The sequence below is a fragment of the Gopherus flavomarginatus genome, chromosome 1 (genome assembly GCF_025201925.1).
Source record: "Gopherus flavomarginatus isolate rGopFla2 chromosome 1, rGopFla2.mat.asm, whole genome shotgun sequence".
Lineage (NCBI taxonomy): Eukaryota > Metazoa > Chordata > Testudines > Testudinidae > Gopherus > Gopherus flavomarginatus.
Window position 1 is genome coordinate 94709821 of NC_066617.1, and position 24852 is coordinate 94734672.

Sequence of the window (24852 nt, forward strand, 5' to 3'; positions counted from 1 at the left end):
AGCTCTCGCGCTCAGTCCCTTTCCTTTGCTTCATTCTCCCATAATGCACTACACAACTCTCAGCAAAATAGACTCATGCCCTCTACTGCAGTGATGTGTCCCCTCCAGCCTGGTTCATGTTGCTGTTTTTCATATTCTGCCTGTACTACTACTCTGTTCTTCCCAGAAGTGCAGCAGTCCCACAAAGTCTAGTCATCAGTCTACCAAGTCATCACGGTTAAGGTCTTTCCCCACTTGCCCCATTGTGCTGCTGTGAAGGGGCATGCTCTCAAAATGGCAGAGAGGAGATAAACAAGTTCCCCTCGGCCTGTTCAACACCAACAAGACACACCTGCAAGGCTTGTTCTGCCAGGAGTAGGGGGAGCTTAAAAGGGAACACTTGCCCCAGGATGGGGCAGTGAACAGGATGAAGGCTGCCCTGCCTCTGAAAGCCAAGCTGGGCTCATAGAGAGAGACAGCAACAAGCTTCACTTCTCCCAAAGCTGCACAACTGAGCCTCAAAACAACATGCCCCATGAGAAGGGGCTGGAGATAGACCCCCATCTAGACTAAGCCCAAAGAGCTGACCCAGGAAAACTGCCCGAGTCCCAGGTCACCCTTACTTTTCTCTAATTTCCCATGGACTCCCCTCTCCCAGAAGGGAAGAAAGAGAGGAGAAGACTTTTCATTTGTTTGCTTGCTTCCTTACCCCGCACACCTGCACACAGACAGCTCTAGTACACCTCCCTTTCAGCTCTGGCTATCTCTCTTGTTATAGTCACAGTCTAACCCAGAGCCTCTAGTTCTCCTCTCACAGATCACCACAGAATACCTTCTTAATGGAATTACATACTTGATAGGTATCTACTGATGTATACAACAGGGACAAATTGACATCAAGATCTCCAAATTCATCCAGGGTCACTGGACCCAATGCACCTGTGGACACAAGGAACAGATCAATGAAGGAGCCTGGCACTTTCCCAAGAAGCATTAACATGTGACAAGAAGAGAGGTGTAAATTAAGAGACTTCTGATGTTAGGGTTTTTCTTCCCATTAACCTTCTGCAATCTACATGACAGCATCCTTCTTAGCACCCACATCAGCTTATTCAACCTCTGCTTCTCCCCTATTTCCATACTATTTTTGCTTTAAAATATGAGTTTGAAATTGGTAAAAGGAGTAGATCTGACAATACAGAAGAATGAAGCCTCCCTGACCACAGAAAAGATACAACTCATGTAGCAACCAGTTTGTTTTATTTCCATACACTGATCCTGCCAATGTACCTTCAAGGGACCATCTCTAGAGGTGAGAAGGAAACTCTGATTCTATCCGTGGTCTTAAAGTCTGTTAACAAGGAGGGAAATACAGAGATAATTTATGTTCTTTTCTACTGGCTTCACTTGGGCTAGATTTTCATCTTTTGAGGGATAGCTGTTTGGGTCTAATATCCTTGTGTATCTTGCCATTTTTAATCATACTTTTTCTTACCTGCTGCTTTCTTTCTTATGGTGGGGAACACATACCTTCCATAACTCAGGATATGTTAATGTTACAGACTAAGGATTTTAGGGTGTAATCTTCAAAATCACCCAGTGTTGGCCTAATTCTGCTCCCTCTGAAGTCAATGGTGAAATTGATGCTGATGCTTTCTTGCCCAATGTTAGCTGTGGCTGAACGTTATCTACTATACATACTCCCCACACTGCCATCCAGGACAACGACAAAAGAAAAACTGGCTACATTTTTGGGGATGAAGCTTAGAGATGGATTTGGTTCAATGTTATGTATACTTCATCCTCATCCAACCTTGTGTCTAGCCTACAATAAAACCTGGATGCCAGTCAGATGACAGGGAAGAGTCTAATGGACTCTGCAACCCACTTGGATGCCTCACTATTACACATCCTTTGGTCCACCCAGGCAATCGTCCCCATATAGACAATTCAGTCCTCTATACCTACACTAGAAAAGCACAATGTAATAAGGACAAGGAGCTTAACATATGTCATCTTATTCTGTGCTGACCAGGGAGTGCCCCTCCCACTATCCAGGAGTATTCCTCCTAGGTCATTTCTGTACCCTTTACACCGCCAGACCAGTGTGAAGAGCCTGCAGCCCAGGAGAGATTCTGGCCCCCAAACACTTTGGTCCTAACTGAAATTTATAAAATGTTTCATCTCGTATTTTGTATGTGATGTATACAGAGGGGGATTCTCTGTGTATGGATATTACTTAGTCTGTTTCTTCAGTGCTGATTATCATAGTATATTTGGAAAAATCAATTGCACAGAACAAGAGGGAAGACAACTCATTGCAGAGTCTGAACCCGTTCAGCAGTAAGGGGACTGCCCCTCATGCCCACCTGGAAAACAAACTCCCTCTCCCCACAGTCCACTCAGTGAGCTGTTGCTCAGAATTGTACTTGACTACCTTTAAATGTGACATTCCGAAACTGTTCAATGAAATCAGTGGGACTCTCAACTGGCTGTTCGGAGAGCAGAAGTTTCTGCAGGATGTGTCCAAAGAGCAAGACTCCATCCAAATAGCCGACAATATAGTCATTATTCAGCTAGAATAGGGGAAAAAAAGAAGCTGGTAACACAGCCTGTTTATACCTCCATCCAAAACTGCAGCATAGTTGGGAGTATCAGCTCAGGAAAAACTTCAGGAATGGAACAGCAGAAGCTGCTGCAGATCAGAGTGAGGTGCATTGGTAGTGGTGGTGGTGGGGGTCAGGCTTGGAAAAATAGGATGCTGCAAGGTGGGATTGAGATATATAAGCAGAGTGAGGTGATGGAGCCACAGGTCTGTAGTAAGAGGGTACTGCAGGTCAAGATTCAGGTGCAGTGGCAGAACTGGGGAGGCCCTAGGACTAGAATAGCCCAGGTGAAGGGGGTTGGTGCTCAGCAGGGGAGGGTCTGAGTGTGTGGGCATGGGGTAGAGCTCAGCAGGGGGGATCTGGGTGTGGGGGCTCAGTGGGGGGTCCAGATGCTGGAGGTTTGGGGTTCAGTTGGTTTGAGATCCAGATGCAGCTGGCTGGGGTTCAGTAGGGTGGGATCTGGGTGTGGATGGTCTTCTGGGTGGTTCAGATGCAGGGGGAGTGGGGCTTGTCAGGCGGGTTCTGGGTGCAGGGGTAGGGTGAGGCTCAGAGGGAAGGTGTAGGTATGAGGGAATCTGGATGCACAGGAGTTAGACGGATGGGGGAGCAGCTCCCTGTACAGTAATCCCTCCCCCTGCAGCTGAGGAGCGATGGGTACAGGAAGTGCTGGGGGGGCGGCAGGTTGCAGAGATTCCTACAGCCGAGGAAGAAATCTGGGGGTCTGACCCAGCCCTAGATGCTATGTAGGAGAAGAGGAAGTCCCATCCTCCCCAGCTCAGCCGGAATTAGCAGCTGAGCCTGGCGCAGGGTAGGAGCCACCAGCCATGTCTTCACCACTCCTGCCCCCAACCCACAGTGATCTACCACTCTGCTGGCTGCCCTGGGCACCTGAAACATATTGCTGAGGAGCATACTTTTGTGGCTTCCCTTTGCTTCCTTGTCAGAAAGTCATTTTTCTGTGAGGAAACAAAGAAAGCGGGGGGGGGGGGGGAAACATAAATTCTATACATGTGCAGTGGCACAGAACTCTCCCAGGAGTAAAAATTTTCACAGCTCTCTCCCAAGTCCCATAAATTAGACACTTGCAGACCAATTAAAAGCTTTGAACTTAGTTTGGGCCTCATAGTGTAGCACAACAATCTTGCACCTTTGCTTTGTGATGCTGTAACCCCACATCATGATGTCAGATTATAGCAGGAGAATGAGATGTTATCCAGCATTGTCACACTGTCATGACATGAAGAGCTAAACACTGCAAAACAGCAGCGTGGTATAGCAATGTGATTAATTTGTTTTGTGGGATGAGTACAGTCAGTAGCAGCCTTTCTATTTATTTTTTTGGAACACTCTTGTTTGAAAACAGGTGAGCTGGATGAAATGATCAGATATGAAATAGTGTGGTTACCAGGTGTTCTTCTGTGGAATTTGGTGTGTAACTGGGTGGTGGCAGCGTCAAGACAAGGACATTCCGCATATAACTGTCTGATTTGGTGTTGTTCTGAAAGTAGATGTTACTGCAAAGAAAAACACAAGTGATAGCAGGAGCAGGGGAGACCTCCAGCTCTGCATACCTAGAGAGACCTTCCCCCTCTCCCCACAAGGAACATTTGATTAACAGGTTCACATGGTGGTTCTAAAACTTTTTGACATTGTAAATCACTTTTCACTGTGGTAGATACATCCCTTTCCATTGTTCACAGCTGTACAATGGCAGCTATAGTGTTTAGCTACACAAAATGGTAATATTGGGACAGATCTGAAGAGACCAGATAAAAATAGACACATATGACTAAATAGATTCTATTGCCCTGTTTTGTTTCTGTGCTGTTTATTTTCTGTCCCTGCTTGAAGCACTTTACACATAGAGAGACTGAGTCCCAGATCCAAAATGCCATGTAGGCTTCTAACATCTATTAAAATCAGTGGAAGTTAGGAGCCTAAATACCTGGGCCTGAGTCTCTTCTTGGTGTCTGAAGACTCCATTACTACAATCTCTCCAGATTACTGGTCAATTTGTTTTTGACCTCTGATGCATTTACTATCCCTCTAATTTTGGTGTCCTTTACAAACTTGATCACAGCAGAATTTACACGACAGAAACACTTGGCCAAGAAAGATATGAAATAGCTATGCAGGGTGCAGAGAAGGGTTGGCTTGTGTTTCCTTAGTTTAGTGAGCTAAAAGAGTCTGTGGAAACCATCAAAGTTTGGTGATGAGCTACACTAGCTTGATGGGCCACTGCTTGAAGATGGCTGCTACTTCACTTTGTGACAGAAGCAGCTCTGCAGACCATCTAGAAGTGCTCCACAAACCACAGTCTGAGAACCACTTGCTGAAAACATCACTGAGAGGAGATTGACTATAAGTATCAATGGGAAGGGGCAGTATTATATCATTGTATTTGGTACAGTTGGATTGCTTAAAGCTCCTTTTGTGAATCTCCTCCCATAACTCACATTTGATTGCTCATTCTTGTCTTTTTAACTTTCAGAATGAATTTAGTGGCAGAGTGAGAGCTTTGGAGTCCAAAGTCCTCTCTTTAGCCCAGAGCTGTAACAAGGAATTTTTGTGCCCCAGGCAAGAGTCGGCTCCAGGCTCTTCGGTGGCAATTTGGTGGTGGGTCCCTGAGTCCCTCTCAGAGAGAAGCACCCGCTGCCGAAGAATGAATGAAGCGGCAGCAGCAATTCGGTGGCAGGTCCTTCTTCTGACAGGGACCAGCCCCCAAAGAGCTGTCGCCAAAGCGCCGCTGATGGTGGTAGAGCTGCGCCCTTCTGTTTCGTGAGCCCGAGGCAAGTGCCTCACTCGCCTCGCCCTTGTTACGGTGCTGCTTTAGCCCAAGCACAGGAGACAGCAGCAGCCTCTCCACCTCCATACCCACTGTCCCTGCCCTTAATAATATCCTGAGACATTCACGCTGCACCTTTCACCCTGAAGGGATCTCAAAGCACTTTACAATCAGGCTAGGACTGAACAATAGGGAAAATTCCCTGGAGCCCACAGGATTTAGTAGCTCTGCAAGAGACCTCCTAGCAATGGCTGACTTAGTTCTACAGATGAACATGATCTATGCTTGAGTTCTGGCTGGCAGAGGGCTCTTGGCGCAACAGAATTTAAATCCACAGAGGTATCTGGGGAACTCCACCACTGGAGAAAAGTGGGGCCTGACCCAGTTACCCTCTGCTGCTTGTTTGGATTTAGCATCTTTCTGTGTTTGTGTTTGAGAAGGCCTGATCTGAGACATCCCATAAACTACAGGGTTACGTTAAAATCAAACACAAGCAGCAAGGAATGGCAGGAGGGCGCCATGGCACTGAGGCAGCTGGACCCGTCAGAAGACCACATGCTGCAGCAACTGCAGTGGTGGCTCCAATCCTCCTATTCAAGGGAGAAAAAAATCATCTCATCCCTCCCATCCCAGGCAGAGTGGAGATTTAGTCTGTGCTATCACTGCACAGACCACCCTATCTGTAAATATTTATATACACGGTGCTGATGCGGGGCCATGTATAAATGAATTTATCTTCAAAACACCTCTATAGAAGTTGTCAATATGGCATCGGCAAAGCGCATTAGAACGATGTGATTTGTAAAATGCTTTAACTTCCCCATGTAGACCTTGCTGGCATGAACTAAAAGATACTTAGATTGTGTTAACATAATCCTTTTAGCTTGTTCCAGAAAGGTCCATGCAGGGCAGTAAGAGCACTGTTCATTGAAGCGCTTTATCAATCACATCCTCTAACATGCTTTGCCAGTGCCATGTAGACCAACCCTTAGTGACGTGCCCAAGGTCTGTGGCAGAGCCAGGAATGAAGCCGAAGTGTCCGAATCCAAGGAGAGTGCCTTAACCAGGAGCACACCTTCCTCCCCAGTCTGCTCTTTACAACTATATCAACACAACACCACTGAAATATAGGCAGCTGGACAGGGTAGAGAGGCAATCAGTATCAGACACCGCTCTGCATACTAGTGAAGGCAGGGAAATTGTGGCTAAGGACACAAGGGCAACCCCCTGATCTTATGGAAAGTGTCATAGGATGCTTGATGTCAACACAACGCTTACGGGACTCCACGTTTTCAAGGTGTCATCTGAAAAACACATACACCAAGTGAACTGCAGGCTACTTCATATATTCCCTTTGGAAGAGGAAAGACTGAGTTGAGCCTGTTGGAACTTTAACCTGTGATTCCAAGAGGTGTTTGAACCTAGATCACTAAACTATTCCTTTAGTGCCTCAGTCCTGACCCAGAGAGGCCAGCTCTAGGATTGAGAGGCATTCAGACTCCATGGTCCTGGGGATTCTCGGCCTCTTTGAGGTTGTCACTACTGGAACCAGTTAGCATATATTGTCTTAGTGATATTGAACTGAGATAACCAGTCCATTTCACATAGAACTGTAACCAGTGAAAGGCTCCATAAACCATTCCTAATCTGAGTTTTCCTGGTTTTTTGCCTGCCAGCCATGGCATGGACCTGATTGGAACTCGTGACTTATAGTCCCAGGCTATTTAGAGTACCATAACTAGTACCCTGTTTTGTGATATTTTCAATAGTTCTTACATCATTCTAACATCCATAATAAAAATTTGTCCTATACATACCATCAAAGAGATGGTCAATATACTACTACTACCTGATTTCCTTTAGATTTATAAACTTGCTCACATCCAAGCTTAGTATGTTTCAAAGAGGGATTTAACCCTAGGGCAAACCTGAAAGACCATTTCTCTCAATGCCATCAACACTTACTGACAACAACTCCCTTCCCTGTTATTGCAGATATGTGTTTGAGTGAAAACTTCTAGGCCTCCAGCTGCTGTTCCATCCTGCAGTGAAGTCAAAATCTTGTATTTGTGAAATCCCATTGAGATCACTGCTGTGGAGGTCAGTGCAATAACTGGCCTGGTAATAGCCTCTCCCTCTCACCTTTATATAAGTCTGACAAACTGGAAAATCAGAATAGCAAGAAAACAATCCAGGTGCTAGAGGAAATAGTAAATGTAGGGAGATTTTTAAACAAATCCCATGTGTCATTTGGCCAAATTATGCAACTAAGTCGAACTGGGTAGGAAACAGTTTTCCTGTCCTGCGAGAAATTTCATGATTTGAAAAGCTTCTTATGCTACAGCGGGACAAAACTGAGACCTTTGAAAAAAAAATTTGTGAAAAAAATCAGAATGACCAACTATAGAATAACCAATCGCCTAGTGATTATGGCACTCTCTTAGGATGCAGAAGCCATAAGACATCTAGGTTCTAGGGCCTGCTCTGCCTAATTCAGAACAGAGACTTGAACTGTGGTTATTTACATCCCAGCTGAGTGCATTAGCTACCAGGCTATTCTAAGATGTATCTCTTCTGTTGGAGCTGTTCCACTTCGTGTAAGTTAAATATTCATTGGCTCAGAAAGAAAGACTGATACTATAGCCCCACGGTTAGGGCACTCACCTGGAATGAGGTAGACCTGTGTTCATGTCTCTGCTCTGAATTGGGTAGAGCAGGCCCTAGAACCTAGACGTCTTATGGCTCCTGCATCCTAAGAGAGGGCCGTAACCAGCAGGCTATTCCAGGGTCTCTTGCTCTTTTATTTTGAGTAGAAATTTCAACTTGGAGTTGAGAAAAATTTTAATCAAAACTGCCCTTTTCACAGGATTTGACAAATCAACATTTTTGGATGAAAAAAACTTTGTCAAAAAATTCCTGACCAGCTCTACAGCTAAGGGGAATATGAGAAGTGTCTACAATTACATTAAGGGCATAAATACCAAGTATTTTGGTGCCTAGTGGGATTTTCAAAATCGCTTAAGCAGGTTAGGTCCCTAACTTCCATTGATTTGAATGAGTTAGGTGCCTAACTCACTCAGTGGGCAGCGACAGATCCAGCAGGGGTCAATTTATCGTGTCTAGTCTAGAAGCGATAAATTGATCGCTGAGCGCTCTCCCATCGACATTGGTACTCCACCGAAGTGAGAGGTGCAGGCGGAGTCAACGGCAGAGCGTCAGCAGTCGACTCACCACAGTGAAGACACTGTGGTGAGTAGATCTAAGTATGTCAAATTCAGCTACATTATTCACGTAGCGGAAGTTGTGTATCGTAGATTGATACACACACACACCCCCGGTATAGACCAGGCCTTAGATGCTTTTGAAAATCCCACCAGGTGCCTCTCTGCTTCTTTAGGTGCCCCTATACCTTTGAAAATTCTAGCCTTCTGGCCAGATTTTCAAAGGATCCTAAGGTAATTAAATGCCCAAATCCTAACTGAGTACCTAACTACTTTAGGCTCCTTTGAAGATCCCACCTTAAAGAAGGAGAGAAATCATGTAAGGTGAGCTGAAGTGGCTGTAATTAGGAATACTAAGATGAACTGAGCAAGTGAATATTTAGGCTGAATACCAGGAAATATATCCTAGTAGGTTGATCCATTTGGCTATGGAATAGTCTCTCAGTGGAAGTGGTGGAAGCCCCACTACTTATGTCATTTAAAATTGGACAAGACAAAGCCCTGGAGAAAGGACACTAGGTTCTAACTTTGATTTCCGTTATTCTATAATTTCATCCTGCAGTGAGGTCATGACTCTATGATTATGACATCACAGTCCAAAATTTAGAGGCCTTAGAATAAAATCTAACATGGATTGGATAAGTGATGTGGAGGATGCGTCCTGGTTGAAACACCAAAAAGCTTTGATAATTGACTAAAAGGGGGCCAAGAAGGCTATGAAAAGGAGGTGACTGGGAAATGTTTCATGGTAAAATGTCTCCTCAGCATGAGAGTTCCTCTTGCACTATTTCCATTAGCTCCATCCTGCAGTAAATGGGAGTTGGGGCAGAAGGAAAACCAGTGGTGATACTTTACTTGTGAAGATCCACCAGGATGATGACTATGTCCTCATCCACTTTCTCTTCCCCTAGAATTGTCTTGACTTCAGCTGGGGAGCCACACATGATGATCACTACAAACCAGGCAAAGACAGATGGAGAGAAGGTGAGAGGCATACAATTAAGGAGAGGGGGACAAATAGAGTTTTACATACTGTTCTTAGATCATAAACTCTAGAATAGCAGGGCTACAGCAAGTCAGGGCTGAGAGGCATTGCCAGAAATAGGAGAACAGATAGTTGTGGGTCAGGACTGAACTACACAGTCAGTCAGTGGGAGGAGAAAGCTTGCTCAGCACCTGCCCACATTATGCCTGACTCCAGCCATTATCAGCACCTTCCTTTCATGAGCATTAAAATTGCACATAGATGGAGTGCAGCATAAACTACTATCAGTAACATGGTATAGAAGGTTCTAAGGCAAAGGGCATTAGAAGAATAAACCATTAAGCTGTCACTGGCTTCCTTATTCTCATGCTCCCCCTCCCCAGTGATGTCAGGGGTTAGCATTATCATAAGCACTTGTTAATAGAGCTGAGGCATCACCACCATGCCCAGGGTTTCCCGTAGGGATTGGTCATTCCCCCATGTTTGAAATGAGTCCCCTTGATGCACAAAAGGGGTGTGTGAGAGAGAAAAACAGACACAGAGAGAGAAGCTGGGCATTCTTGTGACACAGGAATCCAAACTATGACTGGGGGCTGCTGGGTTATGAATGCTCCACTGGACAGGGCTTGTAGGAAGACAGTGCCATGTCTTCAGAAGATAATCTACCCCAAGAGGCCTCTACAAGCAGAAGATGCCCATATGCTTTAGCAGGACAGTGGGGGAACTGAGTTCTGTGCCATCTTCCCACATTCACAGAAATAGAAGAGGAAAAAGAGTATCTGTGCTCTGCCTGCCATAAATGGAAAGATTTTCCCCAGAACATAACCCAGGCAGTAGTGCATAGACAGAGATCAACGGCATGCATGCAAGGGAGAGGGAACTCTCATCTCCCCTTACCATTGCTTTTCCGGCTCTGATCCTTCACAATTTTCTTTAATTGTTCTGGTGTCCTTAAAACCTCTTTGAACTTCACCTCTGAAGAGAAGTATGAGACTCCAGCCTCCAGTGCATTGAGGTACCTGATGCAGGGTAGGAAGTGCGGGTTATAGATCAGCTGAAAATATTGCTAATGCCTTACATTTATATAGTATCTTCCCTCATTAATAATCATAAAACGTCTGATAGACTGTTTACAGCACATAAGGATCACTTCACCTACTACAGAAATGTAGCCACTTCTGGGCTGGAATGCAGCAGCCATTCTGCATCAATAAAGTTAAACAACAGAATTTGGGAGGGAAAGCAGTACAGAGAATGTGAGCATAAAAAGGAAAACTTTGAACCTGACCAAGAACCACTTAAATCTGGTATTATAAAGGGTTGGTTCAGATAATGCATTAATGTAGTAAGATAATATTCAAAACAGAAAACTTTGAGGAATTACAAAATCTAGTGAGTGAGGTTGAATAGGAGATTGGGGAATCCTAGAAGAAACAAACTGAAGTGCAAAGGAGCAAATGTGGTTTTCCAAGAGACTGCTTAAAGACCTGAGGTTTAAAAAAAAAGTGATTAAAAACTATAGGAGGCAAAAAAATAACAGTGCAAAGTCAAGTAAGACTCGCTGGGAAGAGATAAGGAGAGGAAAAAAGCAGAATGAGTAAATGCAAGGTAAAAGCACTAAAGGGACATTGTCAATTTGAAAATCCTATTTCTATCTGAAAAATTTGTACTTCCTATAGTTACAAAAGAGACTTTGGGTCACTATGTCTGAAAAATAAGCGGAGGGAGAACAAATAATTTTCTCTATTTTTCCTCCCCTGGTTTGCTTAATTTGTGATCTAACAGCACTTGGGGCACCATCCTTTGAGGTGCTGAACGCCTTTTTCTCTCATTGTCTTCAGTAAGAAAAGAGGGTGCTCTTCACCTCACCAGGATCATGCCCTTAATAAGGCTCCAATCTTGCACACATTCAGGTGTCTTTACAACTTTACACACATGAATAGTCCCACTGGAGATACTCATGCCTCTAAATATTTGTGGGGTGGAAATAATCAGGTCATATTATTTAATAGGTGCTTTATCAGAAATTGGATTTTTAAAAGAAAATAGTCAATTTAAAAGACTTCAAGTTAACCACAACACTTTAAACAAAATAAGTCCTTCCTGAAAATAACAATAAAAGAAAAAAAGTTTGAACAATTAGGAAGTAAGGAAGACCATGAAAAGTAGTATTTATGAAGGAAATACAGAAAATATGAAAATACACAAATCAGCAGCTCTGAATGGTAAGAAACCTAAAGGTATTAAAGGAATCTTGATAAAGAATATACGGTACCATGGACATTTATTTTTGGAAAGTTATGGAGAACTGGGGATATAGCAGAAGAGTAGAGAAAAAACACTGATTTTCAAAACGTGAAAGAAAAATGATCCTGGCAATTACCATCCTGTAAGTCAAGTTTCTATCTTTAATAAAAAGGACAAATACTAAGAGAAAATGGTCATTAAACACCTATGAGATAATGGAACTGGGATTGTATTTTAATTCCTAATTCAACAGAGCACTTAAGTACATGCTTAAGTCACACTGAAGTCAATAGGGTTCAAGCTGATGCATAAAGTTCAGCAGGTATTGATGTGTTCTCTTGACACAGGGCAATAAAGAATAAATCTTTCCAACTTGATTGCTTTTTTAGTTTAATTTCCGAATCACTGGAAGAGTGGAGTGCACTAAATGTAATATTTGGATGTTAATAAAGCAATTGTCTCAATCTTACTTGAAAAATTAATTCAAACTGGGACAGGAACACACAAACTGACAATTGGCTGATTGTGGGACATAAACAAAGGGTAATGATAAATAGCAATATATTGTGCAGGTAAAGTGTCTGTTGGACTATCACAGAGATTGATATTAAGTCTGTACTAACATCTTCATTAATGAAAAATAGAGTAAAATATACTAATACAAGTCCAATATGATATGAAATTAGGAGAAATTGTACCTAGCACTGAGGACAATGAAAAAACCACCAAGGGACTTAGAAAGATTAAAGTCTGGGCAAAAAGTAACTAAATAAGATTGATTCAAATTGGGAAAAGGCATTGTACTGTAACTAAAGGAAAAAAGTCAGTATCTTACCACTGAATTTCAATCAATGGTAATGAAGAAGACTCTAAAAAACCGAACAAGGCCTAAGGGTGATAGTGGACAGCAGATTAGATATGATTTTTACAATGCTGTGACAGAAAGAGCAGCCCCTGCAGTTGCATATACTGAAGTATCATGTCACAGAGCAGAAAAGTAATAATATCCCTCTATGGCCATGGTCTGGTGAGACCATACCTAGGCTATTGCTTTCATTATAGGTCATTTCATTCAGAGAAGAACATTGATCAGAGTTTGAAAGGCATTCAGTGTAACATAAATAACCAATGACTGAAGGGACTAAGGTGAGAAAGAATTAAAAGACCTAACTCAGGCCCTGAACTTGCAAACTTATATGCACATCAGTAGTACTAAATGGGACCTCTCATGTGTTAAGCTAGATGCTTAACCATTTACATCCGGGATTTAAACAGGCTACAAATGTTTGAATGGTGTAAAACCAAGGGCTTGATTTTTTCCTTCCTTCCACAACTGTCAGATACACCCTTTTCCCTAGGGAGATACAAGTAACAACCGGACTGATTTGTATCGTGTGTGGGGACAATCAGGCATCAAGGAGAAAGTAGAGGAATTACTTAGGATGATACAGAAGGTTATTACTAGGAGTGATAGGATGAAATTGAAAGAGGGAAAATTTAATTTAGATGCCAACAAAAACTCAAGCAGTGAAATCTATTAGACTGTGAAATATTCTCCCAATAGATGTGATGAAAGTCTGTAGCTTGGGAACATTTTCAAGCAGACTGGACATAACACTGGTAAATGTAGTGTAGAGCAGTGGTTCTCAAACCAAGGCCACTGCTTGTTCAGGGAAAGCCCCTGGCGGGCCGGGCCGGTTTGTTTACCTGCTGCGTCTGCAGGTTCGGCTGATCTCAGCTTCCAGTGGCCGTGGTTCACTGCTCCAGGCCAATGGGGGCTGCGGGAAGTAGCGGGCAGGATGTCCCTTGGCCCACACCGCTTCCTGCAGCTCCCATTGGCCTGGAACGGCAAATCGCAGCCACAGGGAGCTGCGATCGGCTGAACCCGCAGATGTGACAGGTAAACAAACTGGCCCAGCCCACCAGGGCTTTCCCTGAACAAGCAGCAGCCCTAGTCTGAGAACCACTGGTGTAGAGAACATTGCTGTTCTGGAAAGGAGAGGGCTTGGATGTTCTAATTGGTCTTTTCCAACTCTCAATTCTATGAGAGCAATAGAGAGAGAGAGAGAGAGAGAGAAATCTAAGGAGAGCCTAAAGAAATCATGCCAGAGGCGAGTACAAGTTTTCTAGGACAGTAGCTGGGAGAGACTTGGGAATGTTTTTACCAGAAGCAGTCTTCTGTGATGTTATTTGTCTTATAGAGGTAAGTGGATTCCCAGGAGCTAGTTTTGAATGGCAAATTGGACTTTTTCCAGAAGTCAACGAAGAAGTAGGTCAGTTTCCTGGCTGGAGTCAGGATTCGAGTTAGGTTGGCTTTGTAGTCACATGACAGCCCAAAGCTCCCTGCAGAGATCAGAGGGAAGTCCAATATTGTGTCAATGCTAAGGGGAAGAAGAGAGGGGGAAAAAAAAATATGACTGATAAATGAATTGATGTCACATCAAGGTAGCTACTATGTGATTCACATGCCCAGTACTTTCTCACTTTGTATCCTAACTTCGTTTTACAACAAACGAATTAAAATGTCAGTACAGCATAATGGTGCTCGACTGACAATTTAACTAGCCTCGGTATAGGTACACTGCATGCCTCCACTACACACTACCCTTCCAAATGATTATGACATAATTATAATGTATTTTATGCAAGATAAGTCATGTGAGGTGTCATTGGAAACATTATGATTTACTGAATATGATTATCCTATTTGTGTGCATGTATCATGTTTCTATCTGAAGTTATAAATATTGACTATGTATCTGTATTTTAAATGTACTAACGCATGGATAGATGGGTAACACACACTAGACAAGATGCTTTCAGTCTAGATAGTGGGTGGGGAAGGGACTATTCAGGGCAATGGGCCATTAGGAAAAAAACAATAAGCCTTAGGAGAAGCTTATCTCCCACCTGGGGAGCCTTCCTGAGAATGCTACAGCCTCCAAGTAATGGCTGCTATGACTCTACAATGTAATGAGATCACATGTGTCTAGACTCCATCTTGGGATGTCAATATTTTTCCGCAGACTGGTCTGGAAACTGAGCCTGAGAACAATGGGTTCCCACCATATGCAAAAAGCTAAATAAGGCAGGGAGTGACATTATCTGGTGTTCCTCTCTCCCCACCTAAGACGACTTCTGGAAACACCTGAGGAACCAAGACTGGACTGGAGGAAGTGCTGAACCCAGGCTAAAGGGATTTCTAGCCTGTGAATGAAACATCTGGGGATTCCGAGCTGTAAAGCAAGTGCAGCTTGCCCTTAAGAATCTGCAGCCTGCTTGTATCATCTCTTAGATTTTATATGAATAGCAGATTCTCACTCTATCTAGCATATCAAATTTAGTTTGCATTTTTTGTTTATTTGATAGATAATCTGCTTTGAACTGTTTGCTATCACTTATAATCACTTAAAAATCTTTTGTAGTTAATAAACTTATTTTTGCTTTATCTAACTACTGAGCTGGAGTGAAGTGCATGGGAATCATAGCTCAGGGCAATGTCACAGCAGTACAGTGCGAGACGGAGCCCACGCTGGTGGGTCAGGGGGCCAAGTGGCACCCCAGTTCTGGATGGCACCCTGGGGGGAACCTATCACAGTTGCTGTGATGCCATCTTCTGCTGCTAGGAGTGGGTCTGAAACCTATTAACTTATTTTAAACAGTTCATGGAACAGCTATTGGATGGTGATGATTGTAATTTTCTTGAGGCCAGAGGGGAGCTAGAAACAAAAAGCTACCTGTCTGCTGACAGATCAATCTCTTGTGTAATCTTTCTCTCAACCTCTAAGTGTGATGTAAGAACCTCGAGAACTAGTTGTCACATTTCATCTTATGTACGGGGTAAAATTATTGTTCAATGCCAGCCTATGCACTAAGGCTATCTAAAATAGCTTAGTGAAGTCTTGTTATTTCCATCAAGCCAGTTTTGGATGAACTGGGGGCTGACTTCCTTTGCCAGGTGAATGAAGTCTGATTAATCACAGGCCACCAATGGCCATTCTTCTTAAACGGGTTTTAGCATTTCACAGCGCAGGGCTGGAGGAGAGATTTTCAGAGCCATTGACAAATCTTACTTCTGCAACCAGACTTCTTAGTGTATTTTGGGGAAGGGGAAATAGCAGTGGTTATAGACAGGGCCGGCTCCAGGCACCAGCCCAGCAAGCAGCTGCTTGGGGCAGCCAATGGTGAGGGGCGGCACGTCTGGGTCTTTGGCGGTGGGTCCCTCACTCCCTCTCGGAGTGAAGGACAAGCTGCCGAATTGCCGTCAAAGACTGAAGCTGCGGTGGTAAAGCTACAGATAGCGATTGCGGTTTTTTGCTTTTTTTTCTTTTTGCTCCTTGGGGAGGCAAAAACCCTGGAGCCGGCCCTGGTTATACAGACAAACATGGCAAACCTCCACCTGGGGTGAATTTATGAAAACACCACTATTTTTTCTCCATAGAGAGGTTATAATGGGTGAAGGTATTTTCTGCAATGTTGCACTGTTATCACTTTACACTAGAAAAATTCTGCAGTTCTTTTAGGACAATCTTTTACACTTAATAGGAAATATTGTACTGAACAATATGGCAATTAGAATTATCTGGCACTGGTATGACAGAACTACTGTCTAACTTTATCTCCAGGTAAAGGTCATTATTATTAAGAAGTGATGTAGCTTATGTTTGATGCAGTAGAAAAGGGGGAACCAGTGGAGGGATGTACAGTGCTCAGGAGGACAACTGATGCAGTGAGCCAGGAAGATGATTTCATTGTTAAAATGGAAATTTACCAGGCTAGTTTAGAGTACTGCCAGGTAAATAACCTGCTTTTGTTTCCCAAATCTGTTCATTTTACCCTGGGTTAACTTGGTTGCCTAATGGTTAGTGCTCTTCATTGCCACGCAGAAGCTTCAACTCCTCATAAACCTTCTGAATTAACTGGGGGGGGGGGAGGGATAAGACTTGAGAATTATTGTAAACAACTCAGTGAAGCTCTTTGATCAAGGTACAGCAGGAGTCCAAAAAAGCAATGTAAGGATGCTTAAGGAATGGGATGGAGTATAATACAGAAAATATTATAATACTGCTATATACAAAGCAGGTAATATTACTGTATAATATAATTCAATCACACACCCTCACAAGGAATAATATGTTCAGTTCTGGTCATCCCACCTCAAAAAGGAGATAGAAGAAACAGAATGGGGTCAGAGGTGGGCAGTCAGAATGAGTAGGGACATGGAAAAACTCTTATATGAGGGAGACTGAAAAGTCTGGGATGCTTTACCTTAGGGAGGAGGCAAATACAAGGGAGCATGATTAAAAACATACAGAACAGTGAGTGGAAAAAAGAAGGTGGATTTCTAGTCACGCTGACTCATGGTAAAAGAGCAAAGAAATATTCAATGCAATTGAAAGAAGGTAAATTCAAAACTGATTAAAGAAAATATTTTCACACAATGCACAAATAGCCTATAGAACGCCTTGCAACACGACATCATTGAGGCCTAGAGCACAGCAGGATTCAAAAAAGGGTCAGACCATAATTTCATGGATAACAGTATCTTCACTTATATATACACACACAACATTTTACTCTTGTATTGTTTATGTATATAACAGTAAATATTGTGACAAAGTTCCTCCTCTACCTTGGTGGGTCCTGCGCTTATTGGCAGATTTGGTCACCTCAGTGATCTTCCCCACAGTCTGGATCAACTCCTCCTGTGTCTGATCAGGAGTTGGGAGGTTTGGGGGGAACCCAGGCCCACCCTCTACTCCGTGTTCCAGCCTAGGGCCTGTGGATTGCAGCTGTCTATAGTGCCTCTTGTAACAGCTGCATGACAGTTACAACTCCCTGGGCTACTTCCCCATAGCCTCCTCCAAACACCTTCTTTATCCTCACCACAGGACCTTCCTCCGGGTGTCTGATAACACTTGTATTCCCTAGTCCTCCAGCAGCACAGCCTCTCACTCTCAGCTCCTTGTGCCTCTTGCTCCCAGCTCCTCACACACACTTCCGCTCCTCACCACCTGACTGGAGTGAGCTCCTTTTTAAACCCAGGTGCCCTGATGAGCCTGCCTTGATTGGCTGCAGGTGTTCTAATCAGCCTGTCTGCCTTAATTGGTTCTAGCAGGTTCCTGATTACTCCAGTGCAGCCCCTGCTCAAGTCACTCAGGGAACAGTAAACTACTCAGCCAGTGACTAGTATATTTGCCCTCTACCAGACTCCTGTACCACACTGGCCTGGGTCTGTCACAATATATTTTTAAAAACAAGAATTTTGGAAGGCGTATAATCACTCATATTTCACGGAATGAGCAAACCTCTAAATATTGGGGATTAGGAGGAAACCATCTCTTAGTGCACATTATCCCAGCACTGTCTTCTGCAAGGTTTCTTGCACCTTCCTCTGAAGCATCAACTACAGTCCACTGCCGTGACAAGATACTTGTCTAGATGGACCACTTGTCTGAGCCAATATAGAGATTCCTATGTTCAAGATCATTTCTGTCTCCTGCTGAGACCTTGAGTGATCAGACTACTTTTTGTCAATCATTATCACTCCTCTCCTGAGTGCTACCTAGTAAAGCAGTTGCATGAATAAGCTCTTTAGGGGGCATTTTGTCCTTACCAGAGGTAGTGGACAGGTATAAGAGCTGTGTAGGACCCTGATTGTGAAGCACAGTATATGCCCCACACACAAGTTCAGTGTCTATGCTAGTCTGAGTAGGAAACAATTTTGTTGAGTATTTTACTTCCTTGGAACACAGTAATGTTTTTTTCTGATACTTACGAGAACATCTGGTACGTGGCATAAGTACAAGTGGGTCCCAGGACAACGCAGCCAAGTGTGTTGCTATTCTGCAAGAGATAAAAGAGCATTTGCAACAGAGAGTGCCAAGTGAGGGAAGGGGCTACCGATATGGGAAATGCAGAATGTGGAGCAAGGCACAGGCAAGGGGGATTGGGAGGAGACTGTGAAATGTGAGAAGACACAGCACCAAGATAAACTGCCACTGAGAGGGAGAGCTAGCTCAGTGGTTTGAGCAATGGCCTGCTAAAACCCAGAGTTGTGAGTTCAATCCTTAAGGGGGCCATTTAGGGAGCTGGGGTAAAAATCTGTCTGGGGGATTGGCTCTGCTTTGAGTAGGGGGTTGGACTAGATGACCATCTGAGGTCCCTTCCAATCCTAATCTTCTATGGCTCTATGAGCAAGTGCGGAGTGGTCAAAGAAAGGGCTGTGAATGAGGGAACAGATAAGAGGATGAATCTGGAGCAAGAGAAGAAGGGAGGTGACAGAATGATGCATGGCAGTGTGTGGTCTGCACAGAGGTGTATGACAAAGCTGTGTGGGAGCTCAGGTCTGGAACAGCAGGGAGACTACATGTCAGAATTAAAATGCATTGTCAGAGCTGTGCTGGAGTTGCAGGTAAGGAGCGAAGTGGCTCAAGAGAGGCTCAGCTGTATGTGGCAGACAGTAGGAATTAAGGGGTGCTATACATTGGAAATGAGGTGAGCTGAGTGTCTGTGTAGGAAGCTTGTACTTTGCCCTCAGCACACATTATACCTGCCTCTAGCCAACACTCAACACACTTCCATAAACAAAAAAGAAGGATTCCTGTAGAAATGCCTAGTACTCACATAGAGTTCCTTGATGACCTCCACACCCTCACAGGTGGCAGTGCGACAGCCCTGTGAGACATACAGTGATGTGTTGAAGCTATGGTAGGTGGCGTTGATTATCACATTTTTTCCTATAGAAGGAGAAATGGGAAATAGCATTACAAAACACATCTGCTCACTGGTGCACTGAGATCCCTTTCTGTTCATTCATGGCACAGAGCAGTACAGTCTCATACTAACAGGACCAGATTAAGAACATTCGGGGTCCTGGAGACAGAATATCTTGAACCTTGCTGTACTCGCTGTCCCCGGGGACTTCCCTTCAATGTTTTTAATTGTTTGGAAGGGTGGGAGGGCCTCAGTTTCAAAAACCTCTGTGCAGCCCACACTTACCCTGCAGCAGTGGTTCCTGTCCCATGGGGCTGGGGCTGGCTCCCTACTCTGGGCATTATGACCTATCACTGGAGGTCGCAACACTGCTCAGGTTTGTCTCAACTGCCCCTTGGTCATGACGCAGCAGTGGCTGGGCCAAATTTGAGTGTCACTGCAAGTGAGTGCAGATCACTACATTACTTACTGCAATTCCATGGGTCTGGGGAGGGTGTAGTCTTCTGAGGGGCCTGGGCTATGGTCCCGTTAGCCTATCCATTAATATGGGCCTGCACACTAAGATGTCTCTATCCTCAAAGTTCACTGGGAAGCAATTCCCCCTACCCTCCATTTCAATGGATAAGATTGCAGAATTAGCTCCAGTATGGAGGGCTGAAATCCTTCTCTGAAGCATCAGACATTGGGCATGATCAGAGACAGAATATCAGATATATTTTTCCAGTAGCAGTGTGGTGAGAAGAGGGGGTGAGGGCAGTGATGAGCTGCTAAAATCTTAACAACCAGTTCCCTATAAAAAGTTCTGATTTAAGGGATGTGCCACAGTATGTATTATTTTGTACCACTAGTGTTACCATATGTCCGTATTTTCCCAGACGATTTTTAACTTTTAAAAATTCCGCCCAGACAGCGATTTAAGAACCGAAAAGCCTGACATCTCCGGGAAAATACAGACGTATGTTAACCCTATCTAAAGTTCTTTTTTAAAAAGATGGGCCTGAACTAGAAATGAGCTCTGTTTCTCATGTGTGGGTCCCTGCCACTCGCTTAGGGTGTGCTACCAGATGTCCCAATTTTATAGGGACAGTATAAATTTTTGGGTCTTTTTCTTATATAGGCTCCTATTACCCCTTACCCCATCCCGATTTTTCACACTTGCTGTCTGGTCACCATTGGATGTGCACATGTATGGGTCCCAGCTACTCCCTGCCCCCCCCCCCCCAATTGAAGCAGGTGTGCAGGGTTACTGCCCTGAGAACTGCAGGGCACCAGTGGACCTGGGGCTGGCTGTAGACAGGGGCGTGGGGCAGGGCTAGCTGGAGACAGGGAGTGTGACACGGGCTGGCTGCAACAGGAGCTGGCTATGCGCAGGTGGTGTAGACAGGGACTGGCTGCGGGCAAGGGCTGTGGCAAGGGGTAGCTGCGGGCAGGGGCTGTGGCAAGGGGTAGCTGTGGACAGGGGATGCAGACGGGCTGGGGCTGCAGGCACGGGGTGCAGACAGGGACTGGGGCTGTGGCAGGGGGTAGCTGCGGCAGGGGCTGTGGGCAGGGGGTGCAGACAGGGGCTGGCTGCGGGCAGGGGGTGCAGACGGGGGCTGGGGCTGCGGGCAGGGGGTGCAGACGGGGGCTGGGGCTGCGGGCAGGGGGTGCAGACAGGGGCTGGCTGTGGGCAGGGGGTGCAGACGGGGCGGGGGCTGCGGGCAGGGGGTGCAGACGGGGGCTGGGGCTGCGGGCAGGGGGTGCAGACGGGGGCTGGCTGTGGGCAGGGGGTGCAGACGGGGGCTGGGGCTGCAGACGGGGGCTGGGGCTGCGGGCAGGGGGTGCAGACGGGGGCTGGGGCTGCGGGCAGGGGGTGCAGACAGGGGCTGGCTGCGGGCAGGGGGTGCAGACAGGGGCTGGGGCTGTGGCAGGGGGTAGCTGCGGCAGGGGCTGTGGGCAGGGGGTGCAGACGGGGGCTGGCTGTGGGCAGGGGGTGCAGACGGGGGCTGGCTGTGGGCAGAGGGTGCAGACGGGGGCTGGGGCTGCGGGCAGGGGGTGCAGACGGGGGCTGGGGCTGCGGGCAGGGGGTGCAGACGGGGGCTGGGGCTGCGGGCAGGGGGTGCAGACGGGGGCTGGGGCTGCGGGCAGGGGGTGCAGACGGGGGCTGGGGCTGCGGGCAGGGGGTGCAGACGGGGGCTGGGGCTGCGGGCAGGGGTGCAGGTACTCAGACGGGGAGAGTGGCTGGGAGCAGCCCGAGCAGCAGGACGCAGCCAGGACCGACCATGCAGCAGCAGGAGCCCCAGGGCCAGAGATCCAAAGAGCAGCAGCAGCAACAGGGCCAGGAGGGAGCTCACGTGGCTCCCGCAGCGCAGCGCCCCCACCAGCCGGGAGGAGGAATTACATGCTTTCCCGCCATTGCCCATCAAATCTTCCCTCACAGGGAAGCCAGTTAACAAGCGGTTCTAAAACCCCTTCTAAATTTAACAGCCGGTTTGTGGGAACCAGTGCAAACTGGCTCCAGCGCACCCCTGGGTGAGGGGGATTTGAGACGTGCAGGGCTGCAGCGGCCAGAGAAAGAGGCGACTTATCCTAGCTCCAGGGCTGCAGCTAGCAGGGACAGACAGCCCTCCTTCCCAGACCCAGCTCAGAGGCTGCTGTGGTGGGGGAGAAAGGGAGAGAGCCTCTTCCTTCCCAGCCCCAGCTCTGGAGCTGCCATGGCAAGGGAGAGAGGGCACATCCATCGCATTAGAAAAGTAAAACTACTGCTATGTAAATATGAGTTGTGTGCTTTTATCTGTAGAACAAAAATGCTAATTTTTTTTATATAGCACTTTTATCTAAAGCATTTTACAATAGTTTGCTAATGGTACAAACAACATTTGGAAAGATCGTTAAGTGGCTTGTCGAGACTGTCAGCGATTTTCAAGTGGTCCGCAAAAAAAAAAAGTTTGAGAACCACTGGTTTAGTGATATTGAAAAGAGGGGTTAGAAATGAAAATGGGTAAGAATTGCATCTGTAGTGATGCAACCTAAATTAAAAGTTATAAGGGCTGCTGATCCCCACACTTCAGGGAATAATCTGAGCAGCAACTGGGGTCAGGATAAAATTTCTTTATCATAATATTAAAAACTTATGTGCATCATTGGGGGAGTGGGCTGACATATCTGTCATTATCTAACATAGAAGTTACCAGAATAGCTAGATCACTGATCTGTTCTGCTAGAGGAGGAGCCAGGATACTGGACTCAATGGAGCCCTGATCTGGTCTGGTCTGGTCTGGTTTAGCAGTTCCTATGTTCTCAATCCCAACTGAACATCTTCAGTAATTAACTCAGGGAAGAGTTTGCATCAACTTGCACATAAACATCCCTGGTTCAATCCTTGCCCTGTGGCTCCGCTGCTTGGAAAGAAGGGGACAGTTATTGTCTGATCTACATGGTGACTGGACAGCCGAAGAACAGCTCCAAGGGGCAGTTTGTAAAAGCACTGACTGAGGGAGGGCCAGGGCTCACAGTCTGACCCAAAAACTCTAAAGGGGAAAAGAACACACAGCTTCACACCCTTACCTGCCTTCTGCAGCTGCTCTTCTACAATACGTAGTCCCAGCTGCACAGCTGGTTTTATTTTATCGAAGGTCCATGGAAGGTCTGACTGATTCAGCTGCATCACATTGATTACATAATTGTCCTTGACACACTTGCCCTCACCAACCTGCCACAGCAGCTGGAGACAGAGGAGCAATGGCCAGAGGTCCGGACCCAGCATTCGTTGCCTCATTACTCCTCTCAGTTTAGACCCATTGCTCAATGCTCACACATACACGTGCACTTCATTGTTGTTGTTCCTGGATAGGCTGAAACAAAGATTCCTGTTGTATATCCACTGATCAGCTATACCGTCTATCTTTCACCCCTTCACTATCTCCCCTTTTCTGCCTCTACCTCCACCCCACACCCATCTACCCTAACTGGCACGTCTGCTTGTGAAAAATTAAAAGCAACAGAACTCAGGAAAGGAGAGAGGCCAAAGGTTGCTTTGTATGTTTGCTCATGAAAAGGTTGAGGCTATAAAAGAGAGATATTACTGGCACCTTGTCTGATAAGGACACTTTAACTTTGCTTCACAGTGAACTGATGGATAGAGAAGAGAAAGAAGGAGGGGCCAACTGGGTTGTAAAAAGAAGCCATTTAAAATGGATATAAATTAAAAAATCCATTAAAGCCCCAGAGGAACACAGATGTTTGCTTTGTGTTTGTTTTGCCCTGCCATGTCACCCCTTTTGGCTGTGCCCCTACTTTTGGGGGTTATTATATCACTCTATCTAATTTTTATGTCTTTAAGATACCATTTTCATTCCTTTAGTTTTTCCCATCAAAATGATTTTTAGTACTGGCAAAAAATGTCTGACTGAAAACTTCCAGGATCAGCATAGAATCCATCTTTTAGGAATCCCCCAATATCACCCTGGGCAATGTACCCCAACTCTGCTATAGAGAAACACCTCTAGGGGAATGCACTTTTCAGAGTCTGTTGAGGCTACTAAGGAGGGGGCCAATTGTGTTAACTGTTTTTGTGATGTGGCTACTAAGAGTCATGCAGGGATCCGATTCCTGCAGGTCACAGATTTGACATGGGGGACCAAAGCCAAACCTCAAATCATTCAGAGGTAACAAGGCAGTGTTCTTGAGTGGATCCTCTCAACAACACATCCTGAGAATGTTCTCAAATCAGGGGGTAAGAAAAGGTAAAAAAATCTACCATCCTTGGCTATTCTGACACAGGAGAAAAGGAAATAGAAAGGTAGAGGGAGCCAACAGCTCTTACGGCAGATAAATACTGAATGCATATTTTACTGAATGTGATGGATCTTGCATTTTGGGATGAATGGACATCCATAGCAGCTACTACCTGTCCACCAGAACCTGGAGTGAAGCCCCACTGAAGACTAAATAAGCTTTTATAACTTTCCAGAGATTATTTAAAAAAAACAAGGAAATTAAACACCATCTATGCAAATACAGTGTTTGTGGTACAGACCAACTGAACTGAAACCAGAATTGTCTTGGTTTATCTCATTATAAAAGCCTGTATTTAAAAGAGCACCATATATTGTATACCTGTTTACAAGGTCCATGTAATATTTTATACGAGCTTACCCCTAATGCCAAATAAATGCTTCACTATTCTTTATCTTTGGAGGGAGGGGGAGATAACTCAATGTCACCAGCCAGGTTTATGAGCAAACCACATTACTCTATCCAGCACTTATAAGTGAGCCTAGAATTGCAAACCAGCAAATTCAACGAACCCTGTGCTTATAAACAGTAATGTAG

General features: G+C 45.2%; 2 protein-coding genes across 2 annotated transcripts in view; both read right to left on the bottom strand.

Annotated features, from left to right (window-relative positions):
- LOC127042754 (guanylyl cyclase C-like) overlaps positions 1–23296 on the bottom strand; it is a 63747-nt gene extending 40451 nt beyond the window's left edge. Inside the window, exons 1-9 of the mRNA XM_050936006.1 lie at positions 23086–23296; positions 19450–19562; positions 18602–18669; positions 13989–14204; positions 10474–10595; positions 9447–9543; positions 3991–4099; positions 2417–2555; positions 833–918 (exon numbers count right to left, since the gene is read on the bottom strand). Of these exons, the coding sequence (XP_050791963.1) occupies positions 833–918; positions 2417–2555; positions 3991–4099; positions 9447–9543; positions 10474–10595; positions 13989–14204; positions 18602–18669; positions 19450–19562; positions 23086–23296 (1161 nt within the window). The remainder of the gene's footprint in view (positions 1–832; positions 919–2416; positions 2556–3990; positions 4100–9446; positions 9544–10473; positions 10596–13988; positions 14205–18601; positions 18670–19449; positions 19563–23085) is intronic.
- Positions 1–24852, bottom strand: part of PLBD1 (phospholipase B domain containing 1) — a 219305-nt gene that overhangs the window by 102800 nt on the left and 91653 nt on the right. The gene's annotated exons all lie outside the window — the stretch shown is intronic.